General features: G+C 44.5%; 1 protein-coding gene across 5 annotated transcripts in view; it reads left to right on the top strand.

Moving 5' to 3' along the window:
• PALM2AKAP2 (PALM2 and AKAP2 fusion) overlaps positions 1–27,418 on the top strand; it is a 386,485-nt gene that overhangs the window by 162,120 nt on the left and 196,947 nt on the right. For 4 of the 5 annotated variants that reach the window (XM_043547587.1, XM_043547583.1, XM_043547585.1 and 1 more), the window contains exons 4-7: positions 837–951; positions 2,124–2,145; positions 16,723–16,824; positions 21,643–22,344. In XM_043547587.1, the coding sequence (XP_043403522.1) occupies positions 837–951; positions 2,124–2,145; positions 16,723–16,824; positions 21,643–22,344 (941 nt within the window). The remainder of the gene's footprint in view (positions 1–836; positions 952–2,123; positions 2,146–16,722; positions 16,825–21,642; positions 22,345–27,418) is intronic. The other variant, XM_037902154.2, reaches the window with a different exon arrangement.

The raw sequence follows: 27,418 nt of genomic DNA, 5'->3' as shown, positions 1-27,418 counted from the left end.
CCAGAAAAATTGTGAACTACATCCTTCATTGGTGTAAACCACTGAAGTCAATGGAGTGAGGCTGACTTACACCAGTGGGGGATCTGGCCCTATATAGCTATAATATAAAATCATTCTGGCCCTTCTTTGAAGAGTGCTGAGTGCCCACAACTCCCAATGAAATCAATGAGCACTGTGGGTATTTAGCATCTCTAAGGATCACTCTCCAGGGCTTTTCTAGGCAGGTCATGGTATGTATTACCTGCAGGCTGATAGGATTCTGCCCCCATTATCATCCAAAGACAATAGGAAAGGTAGAAAGATTAAACTGAGAATCCTACCCAAGTGAAGGCCCTGTGTGCTGGAAACAAGCACCACACAAGCTCAGGAAATCCTATCAATGGGGCTGGTGCCCTGCCAGCCTCCAGCAGCTGTTTCCAGTTCCGTCCTTTATGGTGTGGAAGGATTTGGAGATATTTATTCCTCCAAGTATTATTGCATGTTTATATACCTGCCCTACTGAGATTTCCAAAATGGAGAAGGAGGTGGGGGGTGTTAAATTAACAGACAAATGTTCTGAGACAAGTCGATCATATCCAAAATTCCCATCTTTTTGACGTAGACCTTTCTATACCACAAACGCTCTAAGCCCTGTCTTCCCTCTAACCTCCTACTATGCCAAGAAACCATTTTTGAACAAGATTTTGAAATTCTCCCACTGTCTCCTGACCTATTTAAGATCCTGATTAATACCTTTGCAGCTAGGAAGCCAATGCTCACTTCCCAGTTTGATGCTGCCTTCAGATATCTAGTATGCCACTGCAATAAATGATGGATGGTTTTTCCATGTCTTCCAGGCTGGAACAAGAAATAGAGAAGCTAGAAAGTGAAGAATCCCAGATATCTGCCAAAGAGCAAATCATCTTGGAGAAACTAAAGGAGACAGAGAAATCCTTTGAGGACTTTCAAAAGGTACAAAAAAAGATTCAGTCTCAAAGAGAGTGAAGCCATGGTGTAATACTGATTGAAAGCAGCATTTGCAGTGTTATGTGCCTTTGCACAGTGGGAGAATAGCTGTGGAGAGTCTAATAAGATGTGGACTGAGCAAGATCAAAAAAACTCCAGAGCTTTCAAACCCACCTATCTAGGGCCGGTTATTTTGCTACTCACCTGCCTTTCCAACGGGTGCTGGACTTCATCGGCTTTTTTAGGATGTGCCGTTGGTGTTCAGGGAGAGGTGGGGAGCTCTCCATTTCACTGGAGTGAAAGTACAGGAATCCTGCAGCCACTCTTAAGGAGACAGCAGCCAGATAATAAAAAGTCTGGTTGGCGAGGAATGTCCCCCTCAGCCAGTCCAGAAGTGCACCTGTACATAGACAATCTCTCCTATAGCAGCTGGGTGTGTATTCTTCCCTTCATTGGGCTCACTCCATTGTGGTATCCTCCAGCTGAGGATCCAGACCACATTCCACACTCTTGAACATTGCTTGACCAACAGGTATTGTCGTGTCAATGACACTAAGTATCCCTCTCCTCTCACCGCCCAGCTCAAGGTACATTGCCCTTCACACTTCTGTTGGCAGTGTGTAGACTATGTACACAGGTGTGTCCCCGTCCCCCCCCGCCCGCATTGGTGTGAATAGCAGTGTAGCTGGCAACACATGGCATAGGAGAGGAAAGTCACACCTGCAGGGTGTGGGTACATATGTGAGTAGATACTCTGCACAACTCTCTATTCACCCAAGCCATAGCTCCTTGTTTACACTGCTGGTTTTAGCAGCATGGTGTCCCGGGGGTGGAGCTCTTCCCCACTGCAGGGAAAGACTGCGATGGTGGGGGAAAGGCTCTGGCAGGGCAAGAGGCAGCTGGGAAAGGCTGAGTCTTTTCCCCACTGCTTCCCCCTTGCTCGAGTTTTTCACATATTGCTGCACACAGCCTGCTTTTCACTGCAGCGTGTAGTTATGCATTCCCTAGCTGCTGCTGATATTAGTGTGTAGATGTATAGCCTTAGAGCTCAGTAGTTCTCTCCCACTTTATAAGTCTCAAAGAGGCAGACAGCAAACACAAGATAATTCTAGAGGAAAAACTTGGAGGCTTCACATCACACGAAGGCTTAACTGATCCCCATATTTGTGTCTTTACAGAGCTTCTCACACCAGGATGGTGGTAAGTGCCTCTGCACCATTACTTATATCTACAGTTTTAACTGGTGATGTGTAGTAACAATTTGTTGCTAAGTGATACAGGGTGGGGATTATTGTTTTTATGATTTGTGAGATGTGGTTGGGGGGGGTTGCTTTGGTATTACTGTGGCACCCACACAAATGGCATGACTGCTGTACACTATGCTTTGCGATGCATTTGCTTAAAACCTTATGGGGGACAAATTCTCCTCGGGGACATCAGCGTAACCCAGAGAAACTCCGTTAACTTTAAATATGGCGGCTGATCTTTATGTCCATTGTTTCCAGAGTGTTTTTCTGTAGAACCTTTATTTTTTGGTAGCACAGACTCAAGAATGATGTTTCTTACAGAGGAACACACAAACTGTATGTGATCCTCATTCTAAGATGTTAAAAAGCATGCAAAAGAAACCACCTGAAGTGTGTCTGTCTGGTTGTAATTAGGGCAGTGGGGTTTATGCAGGCCCTGCTGAAGTGGGCTGGATTGGGTTTCATTGGTGCTGATGTAGATATGAGAAGCTTTTCCTCTGCTTTTCCTTTTCCCTGTTCCATCCAAGCCCAATGCGGTCAGTGTTCCCTGCCACACTTTCTCCACTACACATTTGCTATGTGTAATGTGCCTTTCACTTTGCCATTCGAATATCACCCTAGAATTGCTTTTCCATCTGCCTCCTGCATCATCCTTGACCATCTCATTGACTGGAAATAACCTTAGCTGACGCACAATCACGTTTCATCAAGAAGACCCTGATCCCAGTGGCTATTTGGAGCTAGATCACATAAACATAAACCTACAACGTGTAACAAAAATGTCACCGAGCCCCAAATGGCCAAATCATATGTAATTCACATACGGGCCTTTCTATTAACTCATGCTTGCTGTCAGCAAGAGGCTAGGCCTCTAAAGAATCCATGAGGCTTGTGAAGTTCCAGATCCAGGAGCAGCAAAACAGGGGTGGGTCAGGGGGCCCTGGCCCTCCCACATTTTACTGGCTGTAAGGACAAATGACAGGGGGAGGGCGTAGAGAGGAGCGAGCTGGGGGGCGGGGCCTTGGAGAGAAGAGGTGGCATTGTGGAGAAGACGGTTCATGCACCTCTGTCCCCCTCACCACCACCACCACCCTTTTTAGGGTGCTTCCGCCTCTCCTGTCCAGGTCATGAAGTGTGTGCTTGTAGGGCTGGCTGGAAAGCAATCTCCCTCCTGTGAAAAGCTTCAGAGTTTTTGAAAATGTTCATCCTGAATTGGGACAAATGGGTCAAAAAGGTTCATGGGAGAGAGAGACTGGTACTTTCTGTGTCAGGAGACCCTCCATGGAATTATTCGGCATGCTCCGGGGGCTGCCCGTTGCCCGACTCCTTGGGGGACCCTCGCTGCCTGCTGAAGTCAGGCTGGTGCAGAACCCAGGAGCCGGGAAGCCCTGCCTGCCTCCATGGCAGCCCAGCTGGCAATCTGCCTGGAGCCTGGGCTGCCGAGGAGTAGGAGAGCTTGGGGAAGGCAGGTGGGCGGGCGGGCAGGCAAGCTGACAGGAAACAAGGCGAGTTTCTGTCAAATGCCTGGTGTCAGGAATCAGGGCCCGCAGCTGAGCCTGGGGCCAGGTAGCTGCCCTGCAGCTGAACACCCTGATTGCCTTTCAGTCACTCAGGTGGTTTGGGCATCACCAGACCTGCTCTTAAGGCCAGGGGCTGTGATCTCTCCTGTGCCTGCCTTCTTCCCAGCCTTGCGCCTGCTCTGCTCCAGTCCCCTCCAACCCTGTTCGGTTCCTGACTCTGCCTCTGACTCCAGCTCTGACCACTAGGCCAGACTGCCCGTGCCCTGCTCCGTAACACCTGGTTTCCATCACAGGTTTAATTGTAATAGACCTAGTCCCATGGAATGTTTCCATAAATCATCACTTTCTGATAGAAAAGCATTCCGTCAGAAAATTTCCAACACGCTCTATATGCAGGCGAGGGACATGAAAGCCTGCAATAGCTTATGCAGCCAACAGGGCATCATACAATATTCATATCCTTGACCTCTCTGCCATATGCTACCAAATGCTGCAAATTCCTTTCACATACCATAGAAACCCTCCCCCTTGTGTGGTGTGCTCTCACAGTGTTCATAAGCAGTTCAATAAAATGACGATTACTCTTAATTTAGATTAATAACTTGTGTTGATTACATTTAGATTACTTACCAGAGTAAGTTTATTCTCTGTGTGATAAGTCTCACAAATAGAAAAGATTGCTTTGATGGATGTCTACCATAATAACTAGTTTATAGATTCAATGTCCCAAATGCACATGATGTGCCTGAATCCTGAACTTTTCATTTAGGTTTGTGAGTTAGCTGAAAGCTTTATAAATTCACACCTAGCCAGACAGCCCCTTATGAACTAAACACCAATGGTGGATAATGCACGTTTTTTTTTATTCCATCATTTATCTGCAGTAACTTGCACTCCAGAGACTGGTTCTTGCTATTCATCACTGAATTGGTAGGATGTGTAAGTGGGGGAATGGTCCCACTATTGTGGGGAACTTTCCTGGCTTATTCACTACCCCGGTGAAGCAGGCTAGCGAAGGATCTGAGTCCTCGCTCCCACTCCCTTTACCCAGAGGCCTGCCTGATCTCGAGGGCTCCCCTTCCACTCTCCTGTTTGGCAGAGTCCCAGTAACTGCAACAAGGCGGGGCCCAGGATTCCTGGGGGGCTCGACCCCCCAGTCGTGTCGTGGTCACTTAGGGCAGGGGCTAAGGTGTCCCCACCCCGGGGTGCTCTCTCTGCACTGGATGCTTCCCTGACCCACTGATCATTACATACATTTCAAGGCAAATACAATTTATTAAACAGCAATCAATTTTTTAAAATAAGGACAAAAATGGGAAAGGTTAAAGGAAAACACGTAACCCAGCACAGGGACATCACCACCAGCGTCTCTGGAACGTCAGGGCAGTTCAGCCTGTTCCACACAAGACCCAGGCTCCTGCCCAGGCCCTGGCTGTGCTGCAGGAATGCTGCAGGTTGGACACTTGCTCTGACAGTGGCCACACACCCTGACCTCTAGATGGCAGGGCCCTTCTTCCTAGCGTCGCCCCCGCCCCGTTGGGGTTATGATCCCCCTCCAAGCCTGGCCTGCAGAGCCTCTTGGCTGGGGGCATCTCCCTGCGCTGGGCCCGCTGCCCAGGGTCCCCCTCGCTCTCCGCAGCTGCTCACTGCACCCAGCTCCGGACAGCTCCAGCCCCAGCTCCAGCTCCTCCACTCTGCCTCAGCACGGCTGCTGCTGCTGCTCTGCCTCCAGCCCCCTGGGCTGCTTCTCTGGCCCCTCTGCTCTGATTGCAGTAGTTCTGCTCCCAGCACTGACCTGCTCCCTGGGCTGCTTTTCTGGTCCCCGTGGCTGGCACATCTCTGCTCCCCAGCTCACCTTGGGCCCCTGCTTTCTCCTTAGCTCGGCCCCACTCTGTCTGACCCCGGCAATTCCAGCTCACACGGAGGATGGGACCCTCCACCCTGGCCTCCTGACTCCCTGATTAGCCTACCTGCCCTGTCAATCAGGCTGACCTGGAGCATTGGCCTCTCCCCATTGTTCCTGGGGACTGTCAGTCTCAGGGTCCTGATTTCCCATTGCCCCTTCGCCTTTCTTTTAGTAGTGGGAGCTAGCCAACCAAAACACCCGCACTGAATGTTAGTAAGGGGACAACAGTCCCCTTACAGATGTAGGGCACTGAGATTAATGTTAAGGCCTCCAACTATTGGCTAAATCACATCCCAGTTTCTTGGTCTTCAGCCATAGATGAGGATGGCATGGAACGGTCCTAACACATTAGGACAGTGGGATTTTCATTTGCAGACCCCTAAAACATTTCAAATGGAGGTGCAGACCCCTTTGGAAATCTTAGGTAGTCTGTAGACCCCCAGGGGTCCACAGGCCAGAGGTTGAACACCCCTGTTCTATGGTAATGACAACCTTTCACAGACGCCTTAGACATAGTCTGTGGACACCAAGTTGAAAACCACTGCATTAGAGCACTGAGGCTGTGTTCGGAGTTACAGTGTAATGCGTGTAGGGGACTGATCCAGAGACTACTGAAGTAAATGGGAAAACTCCCACTGACATCAGCGGGCTTTGCATCAAGGCTTATACTACTGTGCTGTCCCCAAATGAACACGTTATTTCACTTTTCAGTGGTGCCTAAGCTCAGGATCAGGCCCTAATTAACATGAGTAAGTACTTCAGGTCAGTTTCTCCATTCCTAACCAGACTGTCTTAAGAACCTACTCCAAACCTCAGCCAAATACTTCCAGCCTTCAGCCAAAGCTTCTCTGGACTTGTTTGGCAACCAGGTTTTCTAACGAGCTTCCCCAGCTGGAAAAGAAACACTAGCAGTGTGAGTAGTTTTTATTGTAGTAGTTTGGTTCTTTTGCTTCTGATTCAATAGTATGTAAACTAATAATAATAAAAAAGCTAGTCTGTGTTGCTCCGTTCTGACTTTAACCTAACCAGCCCATCCATCCCCATGCTCTATAAAATACCCAAGCAGACCAGTGTCCTCCATTAGTATTTTTTATTATTATTATTCACTGGGCACCATTGCTGGATGGATTCTCCATCTCTTGACATCTTCATTTGAAGACATTCTGGAAGAGATGTTTTGAGCAAACACAAGTTATTGGGCTCAGTGCAGGAGTAACTGGGTCTAATTCTAAGGTCTGTGCTACACAGGCAGTCAGAGTGGATGATCTAATAGTCCATCATGCCTTAAAGTCTGTGAATTATAAATCACTGTACTATATGCTATACATAAACAGATGAAGGCACCATCCTTGCCTCAGGTGCTAAATTACACCCAAAGGCTGCGGAAGAAGTGTGTTTTTAAGGAAGGATGTAAGTCAGGAGAAAGAGGTCATCCTATGTGTTTCCAGCATACGGGATAGCGTGGAGGAAAGATGAGAAGACCGGGGGGGGGGGAAGGGGAATATAGAAGGGACATTTAGGCTCCAGTTGTAGAAAGGCTTATGCCCTTGTCTAACTTTACTCATGGGAGTAGTCCCATTGAGCTCAGTGTGATTACTCACAGTCCACAGCGGTAAGCTCAGGAGCAAGTCTTTGCAGCCTCAGGCAAAGGAGGAAGCAGGCCTGGGAGAAGCATAGGCAGCAGGAAGACGAAGACTAGTGGGAATTGATGGCAGAGATGTAGGCAGGACTGGAGCTGTGTAAAGCCTAGAAGTTGAGCTTGACAGAAAGGAGGAGAGGGACCTAACAGAGCTATTTTGGGCCAGATGCTCATCTGTAGAACCCCTCCCATCCTGAGGCTCCTGTTCACTGAGCCAACAGCCTCAAAGGTCCCCGATTGCACCCAGGTTTTACCAGAGTATATAGGGCAGCGTGGCCACGTCTTCCTCCCAGCCATGCCCCTTGTTCCAGTTGCAGGGATGGGAAGAGAGGTGTAGAAGCTGCTATCAAAGCTCTGCAGGGAAACCCCTCAAGCAGGGCAGATCATCCAGGGGCTTGATCTACTGTACTTAAAGCAACCTTGCACTGCTGGAGCAGTATAAAGCTGCCCTACGGCAGAGGATGATCTGGCCTCTGCAGAGGGGAGTGATTTTAGCAGTAGCGTTTTTTCTATAGCCTGGGCATGGGCAAGATGATAGGTTGTAATTCCAGACAGGAGGGAGTTGTCAGTCAAGACAGTCTGCCTCCACTCTAAGGCCTCTGAGTAGGTTCAACATAGAACAGGATACTCAAACCATGGGTCTTTAAATAGTATTATCGACATATTTGGAGGTTTTCCCACCTATTTTTAAATGCAACCAAACCTAGATTGTGCGGCAAGCCCTCGGAGTCAGAAGAGATCACAAGGCTGCCTTTTTTCGGTGGGGAGGAATGGATTGAAGTAAGGGGTTCTTGTAAATTTCAGCTGGAGAAGAGTGGTAATTTCTTCTTTTACACAATGGGTGGTAACGTGCACTCTGCTGCCAGTGTCTCTGGCAGTGCTCATTGGTTCACGTGGTCCTCATTGATGAGGCAGATAGGAGTGAAACACTCAGATCTCCTCAACCAAAAATACCATGGGAGAGGTGCCATCTATTTTAGGCAGAGAAGTTATCTAAGTTTTGCTGCAGGGATAGAGAAGGAACTTTAGCCTGCCTTTGTCCAGCAGGAAGAATTAATATAGGCACTGGGGAAGACTGCCAGTTGAACTAAATCAAAGTAACCTGCATCAGTGAAGGGAGGCCCATCAGTAACCTCCTCTTTAAATGCTGTGTTATTGGAAACATTTATAGGCTGTCGGTGGCAAGAGGATTTTTCGTAAGAGTAAGAGCCAGATCAGACATTCCTGAGGCCATCCTAACATATGTCAGGCTTCATCTTGCCTACAGGTGTCTGAAAGGAATTCTACCTGCAGGGCAGGATACATCTTTGCCAGTAGAAGACTTTATTATACAATTGTTTTTGTTTGGCCTTGCTCTGAAGCGTCTGGAATTGGCCACTGCCGGAGGAGGGACACCAGAATAGAGACCAATCTAGCAAGGCAAATGTTTTGTTCCTAGGGTGAATGCTGCTGATTGTGACAGGCACTGTGCAAGCTGGGGCAGGGCCCTCTGCACCCTTTCTCACTCCACCCATCCTCCACACGTACCTGTGCAGAGCCAGCCACAACCAGACACTTAGGCCAGACATTTCTAACATGGGTTCTTACCGTTAATCACCTGCATCCATAGGTGGGCACCTATATACCAGGGGACCTGGTTTTCTGCTTTCTGGTACCGAACTCAATGGCAGTTGCAAGTGCTCAGCACCTTTGAAAAAATGGCGACTTATATTTTGGGGCCAGACAGTCAAAGGTATTTAGGCACAAAGGTGCTGATAGTTTTCAAAAGCACCAAAGTGAGTTAGGCACCCAGCTCTGCTTGATTTCAATGGGAGTTAGGCACTTAGGTACCAAATCGTATTTACAAAAGTGTCTATCTGCACCTTTATGTGCCTAAATGCCTTTGTAAAACTGATCCTAAGTGTCTCAGTGTAGGCAACCCCAGTTATAAAATGGTGGCCATGGTATTTTCCAGCATTATCATAGCACCCCCACTAGTGGCGCTTCTCGAGATCCAAAAGCGACTTCTCCTCTCATTAAAGTTTATCTGCCTCTTGAGGCTAACTTTCCTCACAAGTTTGCAAGAAGCAGGATTTCGCAGAGGTTGACAGGAACTTCCAAATCCAATGCAAACTAAAACTAAGCTTTTATAATATAAATAGATAATCAGAGCAAAAATACAGCTGGTGAGATGTGTGCCTACCATCATCATAACCGCTTCACTTGTGTTATATCGCTGCCCCTCGCCCTTCATCTGTTACTTGTCAATAGATCATAAATTCTTCAAGGCGAGGACCAGGTCTTCCTATACATGATATCCTGAATGAACCGTTAAGTCTCTTGTGTTCTGCTCTCCCAGAGAAAGTACATGTTGCAAGCCCACCACATGGATGATTGGGGGGCATTGTTTGACAAAGATCAGTGTTTGGCAAAAATTAATAATCTTTTTTCTTTCTGCCGTCTGAACTGGAGACAAGTTAATAAGCATAAACTATAGCTGATCTCAGTAGGAAGAAACGGGTTTGTAGCCAATAGGGAGCTGTCTCATTATGTAAATTTTTAAAAACCTTTCAGAGGAAATAGGAAGAGCTGAACAGCTGCAGACCAACCATCTCTCTGACCGTAACCGCTCCCAGATCCCTCAGAGGAAAGTGCAAGGAAACCTGTGATGGACAATGAAGGAATAACCTGCTAAAGCAAAGATCTGAGTGCACCGTCTAGCACTCATGACCCTCATGTCAATTGCTGACACTCCCTGAAGGACTTGGAGTCAGAGTTTAGTGCCAGAAGGGACCAGCAGATCATCTAGTCTGATCTCCTGTACAGCACAGGCCACCAACACCCACACTAGGCCCTCCCGAAATCAGACACAAGTATTACAGCCCTGAAGAGACCCAACTATTATGTGCCACAGGTCACAAAAAGAGGGACTGAGGTGCTCCAGTGCTTGAGGCCCATGAACTGGCAGGACCTTGATTAAGTGAGATATGCCCAGAGGATCCAGGCAAGTGACCCATGCCGCGGAGTCCATAAACCAGAGAATAAATTGCTCTGTGCTCATGTTTTTTCCATCTGAGACACTGGCTGTTGAGCATCTTCCTTTTAATTCAGATGTCAGAAAAGTGACTATATAAAAATGATTCATGGATCAGAGAGAAGCCAGGTTGAATTGGAAGGTGGAAAAAGACATCTTTTTATTTCTAAATGACCATTTTTGAACTCTACGTCAATGAAGCAAATAAACATCACTCCCATGTGGTCACTTTCCACAGCGTAACTGCACTTTGACTGACTGCTTCAGATCCCCCAGTGAGAGGAAGCAGAATGGCAATGACTAGGCTGGGGACAGCAGGCCTGTCACATGCTGACTCTTCTCCTCCTCACACTACAGCCAGTTTGCAGCATATCAGTGCTCTGGTGGCACATCACAGACAAAGAGCTGACAAGCCTTTCATTTAAACATGTCATGAGATGTGCTGCAAAATACATCAGCTATCCCTGCACAAAACTGCACTGGACATCGACGACACAGTATAGTGCTGGGCTGTATGGATACTGTGATTCTATCACTCTCCGTTAGGCTAGGATTACAGAGAGCAATTACTAAGTATAAACCACATTCATATCTGGTGTGACTCCTTGAACTGGAGTTACATCAGGGATGAGCTTGACCCTAGTATCTCTTGGCCGTACATGTTTTTACTAAGCTCATTGCAGGCCAATAGAACAGTAAGCACAATGGCAGTGACGCTATGGGTTTTGCAAGTTACCGTTAATAAACGGAATGATTGAGAAGATGCTACTAGACTGGACATGAAGCATGAAGAGACAAGGAAACACACTGGGCCAAATTCATTGCTGGCATAATTCCATTGGCTTCAGAGGAGTTTGATTAAGAATGAACATGGCCTGCAAAAATGTAATAGATTTAAGGCATGTCTACACTGTCGCTTAAGTCGATCTAACTTACTTCGCTCCGGGGTGTGAAAAAGACACCCTCCTGAGCGACGCAAGTTACGGCGACCTAAGTGCTGTCCACTCCAGCGCTATGTCAGTGGGAGAGGCTCTCCAGCCGACACAGCTTCTGCCTCTCGTGGAGATGATTATGCCGACGGGAGCACGCTCCGTCTTCGGCATAGAGCATCTTCACCCGGCGTGCTACAGTGATGCAGGTGCGCCAGTGTAGCGCTTCTAGTGTAGACCTGCCCATAGGCACAAGCCTGTGGGTGGATTAAACATGAATCCGAGTTTGTCTGGCAAAACGACAGTCCTGTAAACCCGACTCATACCGTGTTCCTCATGTAGAGATGCTTGGAAAAGATGGAGCAGACTCCATTACTGTTCCCTCTGCCCTGTTCACAATCAGAGGTCTAAAACCAAATTGGCAAGATGGCTGCAGAGATCTTCAAAAGAGCAGAGTGTGGATTTTTGTTATCTTTAGCTCATCCCTCCTGTTTATTGCTTTTCAGCTGTACATTTTTTTTTATTAATCTCTTTATTGGCTCCATTCCCATTAAAATGTCTGAATGCCACATTTACAGTAACGTTGGTCACTCAGCTATAGCCCCAAACCAAAGCTTAATGAAATCCAAGCCTTTCAGCCAAACTTGATTTTTAATCCTTTGGAATCTGGACATAAATATGCACCCTGTGGACCAGATTCTGATCTCTATTACATATGTGTATATCCAGTCTAGCTGCATGGAGTTGCTCTCGATGTATCTATGTGTGCCAGTTCTGCTCCATGGCATTCAAGAGGGTTACACGGGTATAACTGTGAACGGACTTTGGTCCCCAGGGCCAGAATTTTCAGAAGAGCTCTGCTCGCATTTAGGCACCAAAATAAGCAGCCAGATTTTCAAAAGCGCTCATTGTGTTGGGTGAGGTCCTAATGTGAACATCTAGTCACAGGTATCTCCATAGGAGCTGCAGGCTACTGAGCATTTTTGTAAATCTAGCCTAATTTACATGCCTTCATGAGTGCTGAGCTCGTTTGCAAGCCTGGACCTATTTCTGGGTACTGAGCCCTTGAAAATCTGCCCTGAGCTCTTTAGAAATGTGGCCCTATATATTTTCCTAAGCATTCATTTGGTTGATGGCGTGGAAAATGCCATAATCCTAAAATTTAATCTGTTTTAAGGAACCCACAATGCCAGGACACCAATTTTAAGAATGTTTTAAAGAGTTGTAACATACCAAAAGGAGAAAGCAAAATATCCAAATCCACTTAAAGAAACAAATGGATTCATATTTTTCCACTTATGCACTGTAGCACCTTTTATCTGAACAAACATTAACTAAACCTCAGAACACCCCTGCGAAGTAGGTCAATTGTGTCCATTGTAAAGATGCTGAGTAAAATGCTAGGTAGAGAGAGGTTGAGGGATGTGACCAAGGTCAGACAGTAAGGTGGCAGCAATTCTATAACAACATCATTCTTTTCATCTTCAGTTTGTTTTAGCAACATGGGTTTCATCCACACGGGCAATTCCTATGGTCTGTCTCAGATGGTGGCCAGCACCACCTACTTCGGAGGAAGGAGTAAGAACCCCAGAGTAGCAGATGTGGATAATCTGCCTGCCACATTAGGTCTCATCCTTGTCTTTGAGAGTTAGAGCTTGGCTTAAGCCCTGACACACAGTATTTAATATCCCTTCCATATAATATAAACATTTTAACCTAGCTCACCCTCATAGCACCCTATCATTAGGGTAATTATTGTTCCCTTTTTAAAGATGGGGAAAGCAGAGCAAAGAAATGAAGTGACTTGCCCAAGGCCCGAGAGAGATTTGCTGTCAGAGAAGGAAATGCAACGCAGATGTCCTGGTACCCAGTTTTCTGTTCCAACCAGACCCTCCATAGTCTGGTTGAACAACTATTTATTGGATTTCCATTGCTTCCAGACCAAACTGCTTCATGTCCTGGCACGTGGAAAGAGCCAGCAGTTCTGCGTGTGGAAAACAGATTTCAGAAACGTGCTGATGCAGATTCCCAGAATAACCGCACAGAGGAACTGTACCCGTGTCTCACCAAAGGCAAGAAACCTTGTAAAAGAGAGAGCAGCTGTTACTGTCCATTGCTCAGTGAGCTGTGTTTTAAATAATTGTTTCTCTCAGGCCTTATTGCAGAAAAACGAAAAAGCTTTCAGAAGGCACTATGCATTTAAAACAAAAAAGTCCAGTTCTGAGGCTTACGTTTGCCCACTGAGGTGTGAAATAAAGAATATTTCCCAAACCCAGCCCTTGCTTTCAAAGGCACTTGGTACAAATCACATCTATGTATTTCCATGAGGAATATGAGTTCTGTAGTGGTGACAGATGCTGGATTGGCAGCGTTAGATAATACTGTCCTCCATTTACACCCACAACGGATACAGCATGAGCAGTGGCAATGGAAGTTTCCTCACTCAATTAAGGTGCCTCAGCCAAGAGATGGAGGAAGACTTCCAGGCTGTCAAATCCATAATACTCGCCCAGGATTAGAATTCACCACTTGTGCAGCTTTACTGATAGTAGCAGTGGTGGAGGCTCTAGTGTAGACCAGGCTCCGGCCTTTTTACCACCATGTCATGGATAACGGGTCCTGACTTTCCTAGCACAGACTCAGCTTCAGAGATCAGAGGGTAATTCAGTCTTCATGCCCCTTTTCTGCTTCACCTTTTTACTGAGACTACCAACAGTTGGGATGGTGGGTTTTGTGAGGTGCACATTTGCGCACAAAGAACTAGATGAAGCAGCCACCGAATGAATTCTTAATCCTGATTTCTCCCCGTCCTGCATGGGTCCACACACACAGACACACACACTGCACAGACGTTCCCATCTCTTCTGATTACAAGCAATGGGAGAGACCAAAACAGACAGATTTGTTTCCCCTCCAGTATTTATTGTTTTAACAAGACTAGTATACACCAGATTTAGAAGAAACAACATCATCTATATTTTTTAACCCCAAGGACTGGAAGATTTATGTTTTGAGGGAACAGAGAAAATAGAATCTCTTATTTACCATAAAATTTGGTGAATATTAGAATTTTGCTAATACCTCTCGGGGTGGCAGAGAAATTTGCCTTGTCTTGCTCCTGAGCTTCTCTCAGAAGGATGGTCCAGTGATTAGGGTGATAGCCTGGGGCTCAGTAGACCTGGGTTCATTTCCCTACTCTGACACAGACTTCCTGTCTGTCCATGACCAAGTCACTTAGTCTCTCGCTGTCTCATTGCCTCATCTATAAAATGGGGATAGTATCACTTTCCTAGCTCCTAAAGGTGTTATGAGTATAAATACATTAAAGACTGTGAGGCACTCAGATATTACTGTAAGGAAGGGCTATTTAAGTACCTCAGATAGATAGAACATGTCACCAGGGAAGGTGGAAAGTTCCACAATGTATGGACAGAGGTGGACCGTTCTGATTGAAATAAACCAGGACCAAGAAGTTACCATGAAATATATAATGCCAAACACCTTGCAGTACAAAGTGAGATTGAAAATCAGGGATCCCAGGAAACAGTTTCTGTATGTCACATTTCAGTGGTGGGGATGGGTAAATGTAGTGTGCCTTAGACAAGCTTTATTTTTTTTATCAGAGGCTGTGAGGGAGGCGCAGTTCTGACTGGAGATAGCAGTAAAGACATCATTCTCTGTCTCTGTAATTGAGATCCATGGGGGCCTCGCTCCAGTCTGGCTATACATACTGTTCCCTGGGGGACTAGGATTCACTAGTCCAGAGGTGGGCAAACTACGGCCCGCAGGCCACATCCGGCCTGGGGGACCGCCCGGCCCAGCCCCTGGGCTCCCGGCCGGTGAGGCGAGCTCCCGGCCCCTCCTCTGCTGTTCCCCCTCCCCCGCAGCCTCAGTGCGCTGCGCCGCCAGCTCTCTGGCCCGCCACTCCTGCCGGGCAGCACAGGTGGCGTGGCTGGCTCCGGCCGGGCAGCGGGGCTGTGAGCTCCTGCTGCTCTGAGCAGCATGGTGAGGGGGTGGATAAGGGGCAGAGGGTCCCGGGGAGTGGACAGGAGACAGGGAGCAGGGGACAATTGGATGGGGTGGAGGTTCTGGGGGGGGGGAGGGGTCAGGGGATGGGGGAACGGAGGGGTTGGATAGGTGTGGGACTCCCGGGGGGGCTGTCAGGGCGTGGGGGCGTGGATAGAGGTCGGGGCAGTCAGGGGACAGGGAGCAGGGGGGGTTGGATAGGGGGTGGGGTCCTGGGGGGCAGTTAGGGGCAGGGGTCCCGGGAGGGGGTGGTCTGGGGACAAGGAGCAGAGGGGGTTGGATGGGTCGGGAGTTCTGAGGGGGGTAGTCAGGGGGTGGGAAGTGGGAGGGGGTGGATGGGGGTGGGGGCCAGGCTGTTTGGGGAGGCACAGCCTTCCCTATCCCAGGCCTCCATACAGTTTTGTAACGCCGATGTGGCCCTCGGGCCAAAAAGTTTGTCCACCCCTGCACTAGACTATAGGATTTCCAAGGATCAATGCCGTGATAGGCAGATTGAGGCAAACACCTGTGCCTGGAAATATGGAGTCGATTTAACAAACCAAAGAAAATACTCCTTGTGATCATACTTCAGTATTGCTTCAGAAATCAAAATCTGGTCTTTCTTCTTCTGCCTAGCATGCAAACATCTTGAATAATTACTTTGTCTTGTGTGTTTAAACCTGGAAAGAAGCTCCTAGAGCAGGAGACTGAGAGCTCCTGACTCTACCATTGGCTGGTAGCACGACCTTGGGCAAGTCACTTAACCTATCTGTGTGTAATTTAGGAATCGGTAAGTATTTCCCGTAGTCTACCTCCCAGCACTGCTGTTGTGAGTCTTAGTCAATATTTGTGGACCACTTTCAAGTCCCATTTCAACAAGATACTGAATCGTGCCCATTTGTAAGCATGTGAGTAGTTCTACTAAAGTTAATGCTTAAAGTTAGGCTCCTATTGACTCAGGGCCAGAGGGCTTTGGATGAAAGGTGGCACTGTGGAACTGCAAGGTATTCTATTCCCACCAAATGTCAAGTAAGCGTGGGATCAGCCAAATGCCAGCTCACCAACCTATAAAACACAAAAATAATATGCCAAATAACTGATATAAGGGAGCTGGCCTGTCATGCCATTTGATCACTGTTAACCTCCAGAGTTTTTAAACTTCATTTTATATGAGTATTTCTCTATAAAACATCCTTTATTCTACCCATTACATGGGGTTCATTCTTTTGTTGAGGTCACTGACCTCATAAAATCCAGAAGCGCCTGACAAATAGTTTGATGTGTGCAACTGACACAAAGTTTGAGTCATCTGGACATGTTCTCTCCTACCTCAGCTAGTCTGCTGAACACCAGTCACATGACTGTGACTTGGCACTTTGTTTACTTTGATCCAATTATCCAGTACAAAGCTCTGATGTCTATTGTTTGGGTTGATAAGTTAACACTCTGCTGTCTAAGCAATGAAGCCACTCGGGCTCATAACATTATCTAACTGTATTTTCTGTTCTCTGACACCAGATGCAGTAAATTACATTTACTCCCAGATCCCCGAACTCCCAACCCTCTATTCACGAACAGCAGAGCCAGTTCCTGGGTGGGACGGATCGAGCAGGGTACCTGGTAAGTCGCAAGGAGATCTGTATTCTATAAGCCAATCCAGTAGACACAAACTTCTGTTTATATATAGATCTATATTAACCTTAATGGGACTGGTGCCCAGATATAGTTTAAATGCCACGTGATTTTTATTCTGTGAATACGTCAAGGCTCTTTGAACAGCAGCGAGCAATTTCAAAGTCATTTATTTATATTACATACTTGGTGAGTCCTAAAAAGTAGCATTGCACACTTGGCAGATATCTTTTTAATGGAGGCGTTCAGCTTGATTCTCTCTCCATCTCTGCTGATGTAAATGTATGGAATCTAGGCCATGATAATAACACCTTTCCTGCACCCACACAACTTCCACTGAGATGAATGAGACACACACAAACACAACCCACTATGTGTGTAAAACCTTACAGAACAGAAAGAAGTTGTTTATTTCAGCACAATGCTTAACTCTTTAGGGGGCAATAAAAGATGTTACACGCCTTTGGGTTTCAGGCTGAGGTTACAGAATTTCAGCCTCAATGTATTGCTAAACTGGAGCAATTCATGAGCAAGATCCTAGATGTTGATTTTACTTATATTTTCAATACTGTTCTATTCAAAACTATATGCTGCATGCATTAATGCCAACATGCCGCTCGGTACGTCATTGCCATCACAGAGTAGCAATAACGAAAGATGGTACATCGGCATTCCAGTTATTTCATGCAGCAAGAGCGTGTGTCTATTTGAGGTGCTATCCACAAATGGGGACACTTCATCTGGTTCAGTTCCTCTTTGCAAGGCGCCAGACAGCACATCCCAGTGCTAAATCTGACCTGCTTTAGACAGAAATTGATACATCCCATTTGCCTGTGTGTTTCTAGCTCCATTGTGTCAAAAACACGAAAAGAATCATCTCTGCTGTCCTCCATAACATAACCCAAAAGCTCGGCCTGCTTGTGTATTTCTTTGATAACTGGACTCCATGCACTGAAACAGCTTAACGGATAGGGCAAGCAGCACATACAGTCAAAGACTATTTAACATAAGCTTTGTTTTATTGCATGATTAAAGATTGTTGAGAACATCTTTTTAAAAAGTGACAGACTTGATAGTCATGTTTTAAAGGCCATTTAACAGGTAGAAACAGTACTCCATAAGATGTACTCTGGGATGTTGTTCTTATGAAATACTAAATCAGGTTACATTGTAATTAGACTTGTACAGAAAGTGTACTTACAGTAATGCAGGCTCTCGTCTTCAGGTACTTTTGTACTTTCAACGCTTCACTATCATCCAATTTCCAACCGTATTAATAAGTCGTGCTTTTTGCTGTTTGACAAGAACTGCAAAGACAAAAATTAATCACATGCTTTATTTTTCAACAACTTTTGGAAGTACTATATTAGATTCCCATTTCATCCGCAAGTAGATTAACAAAAGCAAAGATTAGCAAATTTCTCCTGTTCTGCTTTTCCCATGGCAATACATTTCAGCGAGGATCTGCTTATAAAGGGTCCAATTGTGGAATATTTGTTTATATCAATGTGCATTTACTCATAGGAGTAGTTTTAATCAAGTCATTGGCACTACTTCTGTGAGTAACAGCTAACTAATATAAGAGTCCCAGGTGTAACATTCTGAAATCAATACGTAACAATGACAATAAGCTCCCAAGTCAGTGTCTTAATTCTTAAGGATATAACCACATCTGTGTTAACTTTCTAACACAGATGAGCAGTGGGAAAACAGTTCCTTCCTTCCTTCCAACTAGTTTTGAAACTCTGACCCTAAATGCCTAGGAGATCATTGTACATCAAGAGTGGACATCTGGACAAAGGGATGCATCTTGCAACTCTTTCTATATGTGGACAAGTCGGTACTTATTTGTATTTCTGGAGTCCTTATTCCAAAAGTGTGGAGCCTCTGAATCCTGCAAGGTCAGATACAGATGCCGGCACCAGTCCTCAAGCATTCCATAGGAGCAACTCCCATTGACTTCAATTGGGTGTTCCGCACATGGAAGCCTTGAAAAATCACACCCCTGGTCTGCATTAAACAATATGAACTGCCTCACAGCTTAAACAGAAACACCATTTGAAAATGACAGCAACTTTTACATTACTGAGGGCTGACGTGTTTGGTCACTAGGAGCCTGAGTGTTTCAGAGTGGTCGGGTGACTTTCCCGATATCAGAAACCAAGTCAGGGCAGAACCAGGACTGGAACCCTGAGGTTCTGACTCCCAGCCCCAGGCCCTAGCCCCTAGATAACACTTCCTCACAGAAATCACAGGCAAAAACAAGCAAGCTCCTGTGCAGTAAGAGTGGGGTTCTTCTTCTCTTGTTTAATCATCTTAATGTCTCTCTAACTTGGATTTAAGGTTCAAGTAACAACTACTTAGATGAGACTTTAGAAACACGAGTCTCAGAGATCCCAAAATGGGGACAACCCAAACGACAGAAACATGCTACTTGTCATGTATTACCCCGAATGATACACGTGGAGACACTAAAACCAATCAACCAATTAAATAGCAACAAAGAATACAAACCAAGGTTCTGCTTTAAATGCTCAGAGCTAACTGCAGCCCAGCCCTCTGCTGTACTTGTACACAAGTGCAGGAAGCTGTTGTAGGGGCCTCTTATTCCACACATCCAGTCATGGCATAGGCAGCAGGGCATGATCCCTGAATGACATGGCGGGCAAATGAATAGGACCACACTGCACTCCTCCTGCTTGGAGAAGCAGTGAAGTGCACTCCACAGCAGGTCCCCTTGGCATGCACGCTAATCTAGCAATTCATAAGGGCACCAACCGGATAGAGACAGGCAGTCGTGCTTTTTCCTGTCAATAAGCTATAGGAATTCCTGTTTCAGACAGATGTCTTGCTTAGCTGCTGGGCACTGGACAGAAAGGTGAACTTGGAAGGCAGCAGGCTGGTGAGCCACTAACTGCCTGACTCAAGGGGTCCCATGTAGCAGGAGCAAGAACTAGCAGCCCCTCCCCGCCCCCTTAAACTCAGCTCTTGTCTTTGTGAGCAAAAGCATGGGGGAACTCAAGAAGAGGGTGGGAGAAAACTGACCAAGCACTGAGGTGTAAATCAGTACATACAAAGAAATAAAATGGGACTGTCCCGCTTTTTAAAGTCAGCAGGGATATAGAAAACCTTCACTGTGGCTGCTCAGAATTTTGCTGGCTGGAATCTCAGATGCATGGTGCATAGCTCCAAGCATCTTAAAAGTGTTTAACGCAGAAGTGGATTTCTCTAGATAGGCAGAGAGAGGTCCATTATGAACAATATTATATGCTCCCTATGCTTATGACAGAGTTTGGCCCTAGGAAGCGACACATAAGCTTGATAATATGGTGAGGGAGTAGGGAGAATTGAAACCTCACTGGGGTAATTTTAATATTACCACTATTTTCAAGAAAAATGTTCATGGATGGTATTGAACAGCCCTCCTAGAAAATGCAGCACTGCTAATAGACAGTGTAACAATTTACGTGGGTTTGGGGTTTTTTTTGTATTCACCAATAAGTGACGGTCTCCCCTAGTAAGAGAAATCCTCATAATTTTGTTGTGGTCCACTGAATTGGAATTTTCATGAGACAGTGTGGTAAGTTTCACAACAGCTGGCGACAACTCCCACCATGGCGACTGCAATTAATTGTGTGTTCGTACCTTTTAAGGAGACAAAATGTTTTCATCTTTATATAAGGAGCACTTAAATAGACAGTTACATTCAGACAAGCTGAGAGACCTTTACAATTGTACCTTGAAAACTGAGCTCTAGAGTTTGCACCACGATCTTAGAATGAAGGATAAGTTGTGTGCGGGCTGCCTGTCTACCCCACTGCGTGGTGATCACAATGCTCTTGTTGTTACTGCACCTTTCTTAACTCTTTCATGTCGGGGAATGTTTTCCTTGTTAGTCTGGAATTCAGGTGCGTCTATTACCCTTTGTTTGGTCCAGTTTTGAAATCAAGTTCACCCCTATACTGTCTCCCCTTTGAAAACAATCTTTAGGAGCCCATAAGAAGAATCAGCTTGGGTATTTCTATGCTTTTTATATATATATATACTTTTCATTAAGATCAAAATGTTAAAAACACACCTTACTTCCTTAAGTTCTTACTGATCCAGTGGACAGAGGGCTGGACGGGAAGCCAGGAAACCAGAGTTCTGTTCTTAGTTCTGCCATTGACCTGCAGCGTGAGCTGGGTGTGTCATTTATGTGATCTGTGCCTCATCTGTGTAGCAGGGGATAATGATAACTACCAAGCTTTGTAAAGTGCTTTGAGAGCTATGGATGAAAGGCATTTGTAGGAGTAAATATTGAGTAATAAAACAAGCTGTCAGGGGCATTTTATTCCTTCCCAAACAAAATTTGCTAACAGCTGTTTATGGGCTGGATGGTAGGAGCGGGAGCACGTCAGGAGCTTTGAGATCAATTCTTCTTGGAACCTGAGGCAAGCACAAAGATGAAAGGCTGTGGTAGACCTGCATGTTGTCATCTCATTTTGTCAAAAGTACACCATGAGCCCACTTAACCTAAATGATCTTCACGCTTCTAAGTGACCAGAACCACTTCTGCACAGATTTAGTTGGAAGAGTATCTCTAGTTTACAGCAGGCATGCCTAGCATCCAGTTACATAAAGTACGGTATCGTAATAACCAGTTCTGTTCGCAGTATGCACCTCACTTCTAACGTAAAATGCTTGGCTCTTTAGAAATAGCTTCATAGGAAACGGGCACAGTAGTTTTCTCTGTCTGTTTGGCAATTAACAGTTCACTGGCTTTTTTTGTTGTAACATGCACTTCCTCTCTTGTTTTCATTCAAGCTTTGTACGCCATGGAAATTAATGTGGAGAAAGACAAACAGACCGGAGAGACCAAGATTCTCTCTGCATCACCTATTGGCCCAGAGGGGACCCATCAAAGAGGATTCAAAGTCTATGATGATGGTACCAAGGTAGTCTATGAGGTTCACTCTGGAAGCACAGTGGTAGAAAATGGAGTTCATAAATTAAGCTCAAGGGATGTAGATGAACTTATACAGAAAGCTGGACAATCAAGTGTAAGAGGAGGGTATGAAATGACTGTGTCAGCCAGGAATGTGATAGCAGATGGAAACCTTAGCCATGTGAAGGAACAAATGCTCTTCAAAGAGGCAAAATTAGAAATGGTACATACACCTAGCAAGGGGAATTCTGGGAATCCTCAACACCAAGCAAAAATCTCTGGAGATGAAGTCCCAGAGGCCAGCATGGATCAACCAGTGACAATGATTTTTATGGGTTACCAAAACATCGATGATGAAGAGGAGACAAAAAAAGTGCTGGGCTATGATGAAACTATCAAGGCAGAACTGGTCCTCATAGATGAAGATGATGAGAAGTCCTTGCGCGAGAAGACCGTGACTGACGTATCTACCATGGATGGAAATGCAGCCGAACTGGTCTCCGGAAGGCCTGTGTCTGACACAACAGAGCCCTCCTCTCCAGAGGGGAAAGAAGAAAGTCTGCCCATGGAACCAGTCCCAGGTACACAAAAGAAAAGGCGATGTCAGTGCTGTATGATCATGTGACTGCTTCTTCCTTCCCTGTTCTGAGCAGCACCTGCTCCATCACTTCCTTAGACCTCACTGTACTTCTAACTGCAATACTGTGAACTGGAAGTGAATGCCTCCATTGCCTTGCAGATGGGTTGCTTTGATTTCTAGTTCTTTAGGAAGATGCACACACAAATATTATTTTCCCACCAAACATACTGTTTGTTTTTTAGTTTTTAGAGTGAGAGAGAAATGGGAAAGTGAACAAATACTTTCATATTTATTTGATTTTATATAAATATATATATAAAGAAAACACTTTTTATATTTTACTTTATATATCTGGCAGGTTTGATCAGATTCCCAGTGTTTTGTGGAAGTCTGAATTTCACAGTAGCCAGGTATGAGAGCCTTAAAAAAATCATATTTTAACATTATTTTATAGATTTTTTTGGGGGGGTGGAAGGAGCCATACATCATTTTATCATTTTAATTTGCTAAAACTCAGACACACCCTTCTCAAAATGTTTGCATAATTTTGTTTTATATTAATTGTGGAGTTCACTTTGTGGTGTCAAAAGATGCCATAGGCTATTTCTGCTTATTGGTAAAACCAAAAGTGGACCTTAATTATTCTTTCTACCAAATCACAAATGATGATTTTGCCTTATATAAATCTTCCAGATTACAGTATTGTGCATCTACTTTATCTCCTTAAATTACAGTGGAAATTACCTTGACATCAAAAACATCCAGCTGTCACCACAAGTGAAATGTAGTTACTGATTTAATTACTTGCCTTTCAGTAACTCTGCCTGTGTTTATTTATGAGATTTTTCTGCTGAACACCGGCATATGAGAGATACTATTTTTATGTTTCCTTCGAACATGAAACATTTTACTGTCTGATCTTGCTCCCAGTGAAGTCAGTGGCAAAGCACCCGTTGACCTCAATGGGAGAAAGTGCGGGTTCTCACTTCGTGCTTCCTTTCAAAGAAGCATTTCTCGATACGTATAATCAAAGTAAACCTATACTTGTACAGACCTAGGACCCAATCAACCGTCCATACTCAGGCGAGGTTCCCATGGAAATACATTGGAGCTTTACTTGAGTAGATATTTCAGAAGGAAGGATTATGTTGATGAGGCCAAGATTTCCAAAAGTGTCTAGTGATTTTGGATGCCTCATTTTTGGGGGGCGGGGTGCGTGTGCTCTATTTGAGGCCCCTTAAAGCAGCTTGATTTTCAAAAACTGTTCACCTGCCCTCTGAAAATTCAGACCCTTCTCAAGCATCTCAAATAGAGAACTGAAAACACTGATGCATCCAAAATCACTAATTGGTTCGAAAAGTCTTGGCTTTTAGATTCCACTCTCTATAGTGGAAAAGAAGTCAACTTTTTCATGGCAAGACCATGGCCCTGATTCTGACCTAACTTTCACTGGTTTTACATCAGTGTAACTCCATTGACTTCAGGGGAGCTACTCCTGATTTACCCCAGTACAAGCGAGAGCAAAAGTAGCACCTATAATTTTTGGTGATTAAATATTTTCAATCATGATGATTATGTCAGAGTATCTTTGAAATTACCAGACTTCCCCCCAAAATAAAAGAAGGGGAAAAAAGAAAAAACGACCAAAAAAAACCCCCCTCTTTCCAGGCTGAGGTGGCTTCTATGATATTTCTACTCTTTCTTGGATGGTGTTTTTACTGCATTAACTATTTGTTCTAAACATCTGATTAAACAGTTCTTGCTCTGAACTCTTTTCTTTCTGTGCCAGTAAGAAACACTTGTTTGTGGTAGCTATTATATGAGACATACAAAAAAAAGGAAAGGAAAGGAAAAGAAAAGAAAAAAAGGGACTGCTTATGCTATTCCAGTTAGCCATTAATGGCAAACCTCTTACGTAACCTTTCACAGCTATCCAGTTGACCCTTAGTCAAAGGCAAGTGGAGACTAGCAAATGATAGCCACATACACATGACTCCTGCTGAAGTCATACTAGCTGACATATTCACTGCTGGTACTGGGAATATACCACAGGCCTGATGTAAAGTTTGTTGGACGCCCATTAACCTCAGTGAGCACATGGATCATAACCTAATTGAATTGTTGGAATTCTGCAAAGTATTACTCTAGATGTCCATCAAGCTTGCATGATTAACAGGTCATTTTTATCAGAAAAAAAGTTGTGGTGATCCCATGGTTACATCAGCATGACTGGTGGCTAACTTTTCTGTCCTGGAAACCTTACAGCTTCATTTTTCAGAGGTGCTAATCATTCTCAAGTCTCACTAGGAACTCATATAGGCTGTTCTTATACCTCCCTGCAGGCATCTTTAGTCACATGCTCCCTCATCACATGATCCTCCTGTGCCCATTACCTGGAAAGTGATTCCCTTGAAAGTCCAGACACACTGGGACATGCATGTACCCCAGGTCTAGTGCATTGTCATAATCACATAGAATCATTAGAATATCAGGGCTGGAAGGGACCTCAGGAGGTCATCTAGTCCATAGTCAGTGGAAGCTACAGGTATATAAGAAAGAGAGAAGTGAGTCTTTATTGGTTAGAAGCAGAGCACAAGCCTTAGACTTTTCTTTCTCATACTGCCAAAAAGCTATTCTTCAGTTATTGCCAACTAATATTTAATGCCCCTAAAGGCCAGTTGTGTTGCATTCATTCGTGTGGACATCGTGGTTAATGGGCCAGTGTTAAAGTAGAAAAGCCATGGCTTTTCTGTAGATAATTTAGAAGGGTTTTTTACTTCTTGACCAAAACTGGTTCCCCGTCTGAGGGGAATAAAGAAGAAAAAAGAAAAAGAGAAAAAAATGTTCCCTCTAAACTCATAGGGCCAGATCTTCAGCTATACCGATTTACCCCAGCTGGCCCTAATATTTTTAGTTCTTAGTATTGTCTTATTTAGCAAATCTCACAACATCATCTGGATGTTAGATTTTTCATTTTAAGCTCTTTTCATTAAACTGCAGCCTATACTGAGAAGTAAAACACGTTAACATAGGCTAATGAATGTAAATAGGGTTTCCCTGGCTTCTTCGAGCTTCAGACGAGGTTTATTTCCCTCCACCCCTAGATATTCTGTAGCCTGCGGAAATATGTGCACAATCAGACACAGAGCAAAGGGTCCACTTTATGAAAGAAGCAGAGATATATTTCATCTTGAGACTCCATAAGGATCATGATGGGAGTTTTCTGTTTTGTTTTAAACAAGCTCCCTGTCTCTGGTTAACTTAAGAAGCTTGTGTTCATTTTCAATTTCAGCACGAAAAGATATTTACAAACAAACAAACAGTGTTGGAAATGGTTCTGTGACAACATTTTGCCACAATAAACTGTTTGCCTTAACTTTTGTAAGAAAAACAAAAAAACCATACTAACTTTCCAGTGTGTCTTTTCCTAGGCTGAGAAAAAAGACAAAACCAACAAACAAAAAAATCGCCTGTGAAACTCTTTTATATTTTATATTTTCTAAATTTCTACAGATTTACTTTTCATGTCATGCCTAGTTTTCATCAAGGGACTATTGTCTGGCAAATCACTGCAACTTTTTTTAAAAACGAAGAAAAAACATACAAAATCATGGAACACATTATTCTTAGTGGCCAGGCAATTCCTTTAATTATAAGGACATCAATACAGAAAGGAAAGAATTACAGGGTTGTTTTCTTTTTTTATTTCCTGTGGCTGATGTACTGTATGCTATATGTTTACAGAACTCTTTTGGTCTGCCTTTGTGATGTTATCTAAATGAATGACAAAAGAGGCAAGATGTGCCATTTGACAGTTTGCCTTAGCACTCTTTTAATTTTTCTTCTTCTTTTTGGTTTTTTCCCAACATGGCAGGCTGTATTCCAAAGCTGTATAAAACACAACATTATCTTTCAATCCCCATAGCCCTATTAGAGTATACAAGCCCTTCTCAATTAAGCGACTGGAGTCCAGTCCATAGAGGTGCAATATAAGGCCCCAATCCTGAAAACATACAGGCATGCGCTTAACTTTTCCATGAGGAGTCCCCTTTTAATCAATGGAACTCCGTGCAGTAGTAAAATTACTTACGTGCGTAAGTGTTTTCAGGATCAGGGCCTAAAAGATTACCACAGGGTGTAGTTTGGGCATTATTTGTGTACTCACTCCAGTTTTATGCATTGCAGTACGACCCATTGATGGTGTGATCCTGAGATGTGTTGAGTGGTACAACTCCCATTGACAAAAACTGGCCCTCACCATCTCGTAGGATCAGGTCCTGATTCAGTAGCGCTATATGACTTTGCGACCATTGCACCTGTAATGTTGAGCTAGCACCCGCTAGAACTTTACTGAAGACTCTTCTGACAGTTTCTCCCCATTCTATCCAAGTTAACCAATGGCTCAGAGGTTATCCCAATACTGAAAAGAAAAATAAACTGTGAGCAAGTGACTTAGTGGGAGCACATACAAAGGTGCTTGCGAAATGAAGGGTTCTTAATGAGGGGTGCATTACCTCTTCATTTAGTCTAACATTCAAGTTGCATATTCTGAAAATAAGAGACAATATAATAGAAAATGTAGTATTTTACATTTGTGTATTTTTTTAAGGAATCATATTTTTATAAGGAAATACAGATCCTGAATGGGGATTGAATTTCAGAATATGGTCACACCCATGATACAGAGTCTCTTGGAATTTTTTTCATGATAATCCTTCTTGGGATCTTTTGTAGAGAAAACCTCACCCTTAGATCTGAAAGCAGGTCCACAATTCTTTTTTAAGAGAAATGTTGGGTAGAATCTAGGAAATATTATGGGACTGTTATAAACCCAATGAAGTCAATAAACTTATACCATAGACAAATTTGACCCCAGGTCTTCGACAACTAGATTAAAGAGATGTTTTACAACCTCATATTTTGTGTCTGGTGAGCCCTCATAGCAGTTAATAACTACCTGTTATTAAAGAGTGAGAAAAGGGCAAAAAAGATGTGATTTTTTTTCAATTTTTCCCCATTTTACCAAATTTGACATTTACCAAACGTCAAAAACTTGAAAAACGTTGACCACGAAA

Source organism: Chelonia mydas, chromosome 5 (genome assembly GCF_015237465.2).
Source record: "Chelonia mydas isolate rCheMyd1 chromosome 5, rCheMyd1.pri.v2, whole genome shotgun sequence".
Lineage (NCBI taxonomy): Eukaryota > Metazoa > Chordata > Testudines > Cheloniidae > Chelonia > Chelonia mydas.
Note: the sequence above shows the minus strand (reverse complement) of the source record. Positions and strands in the feature narration are given on the sequence as shown.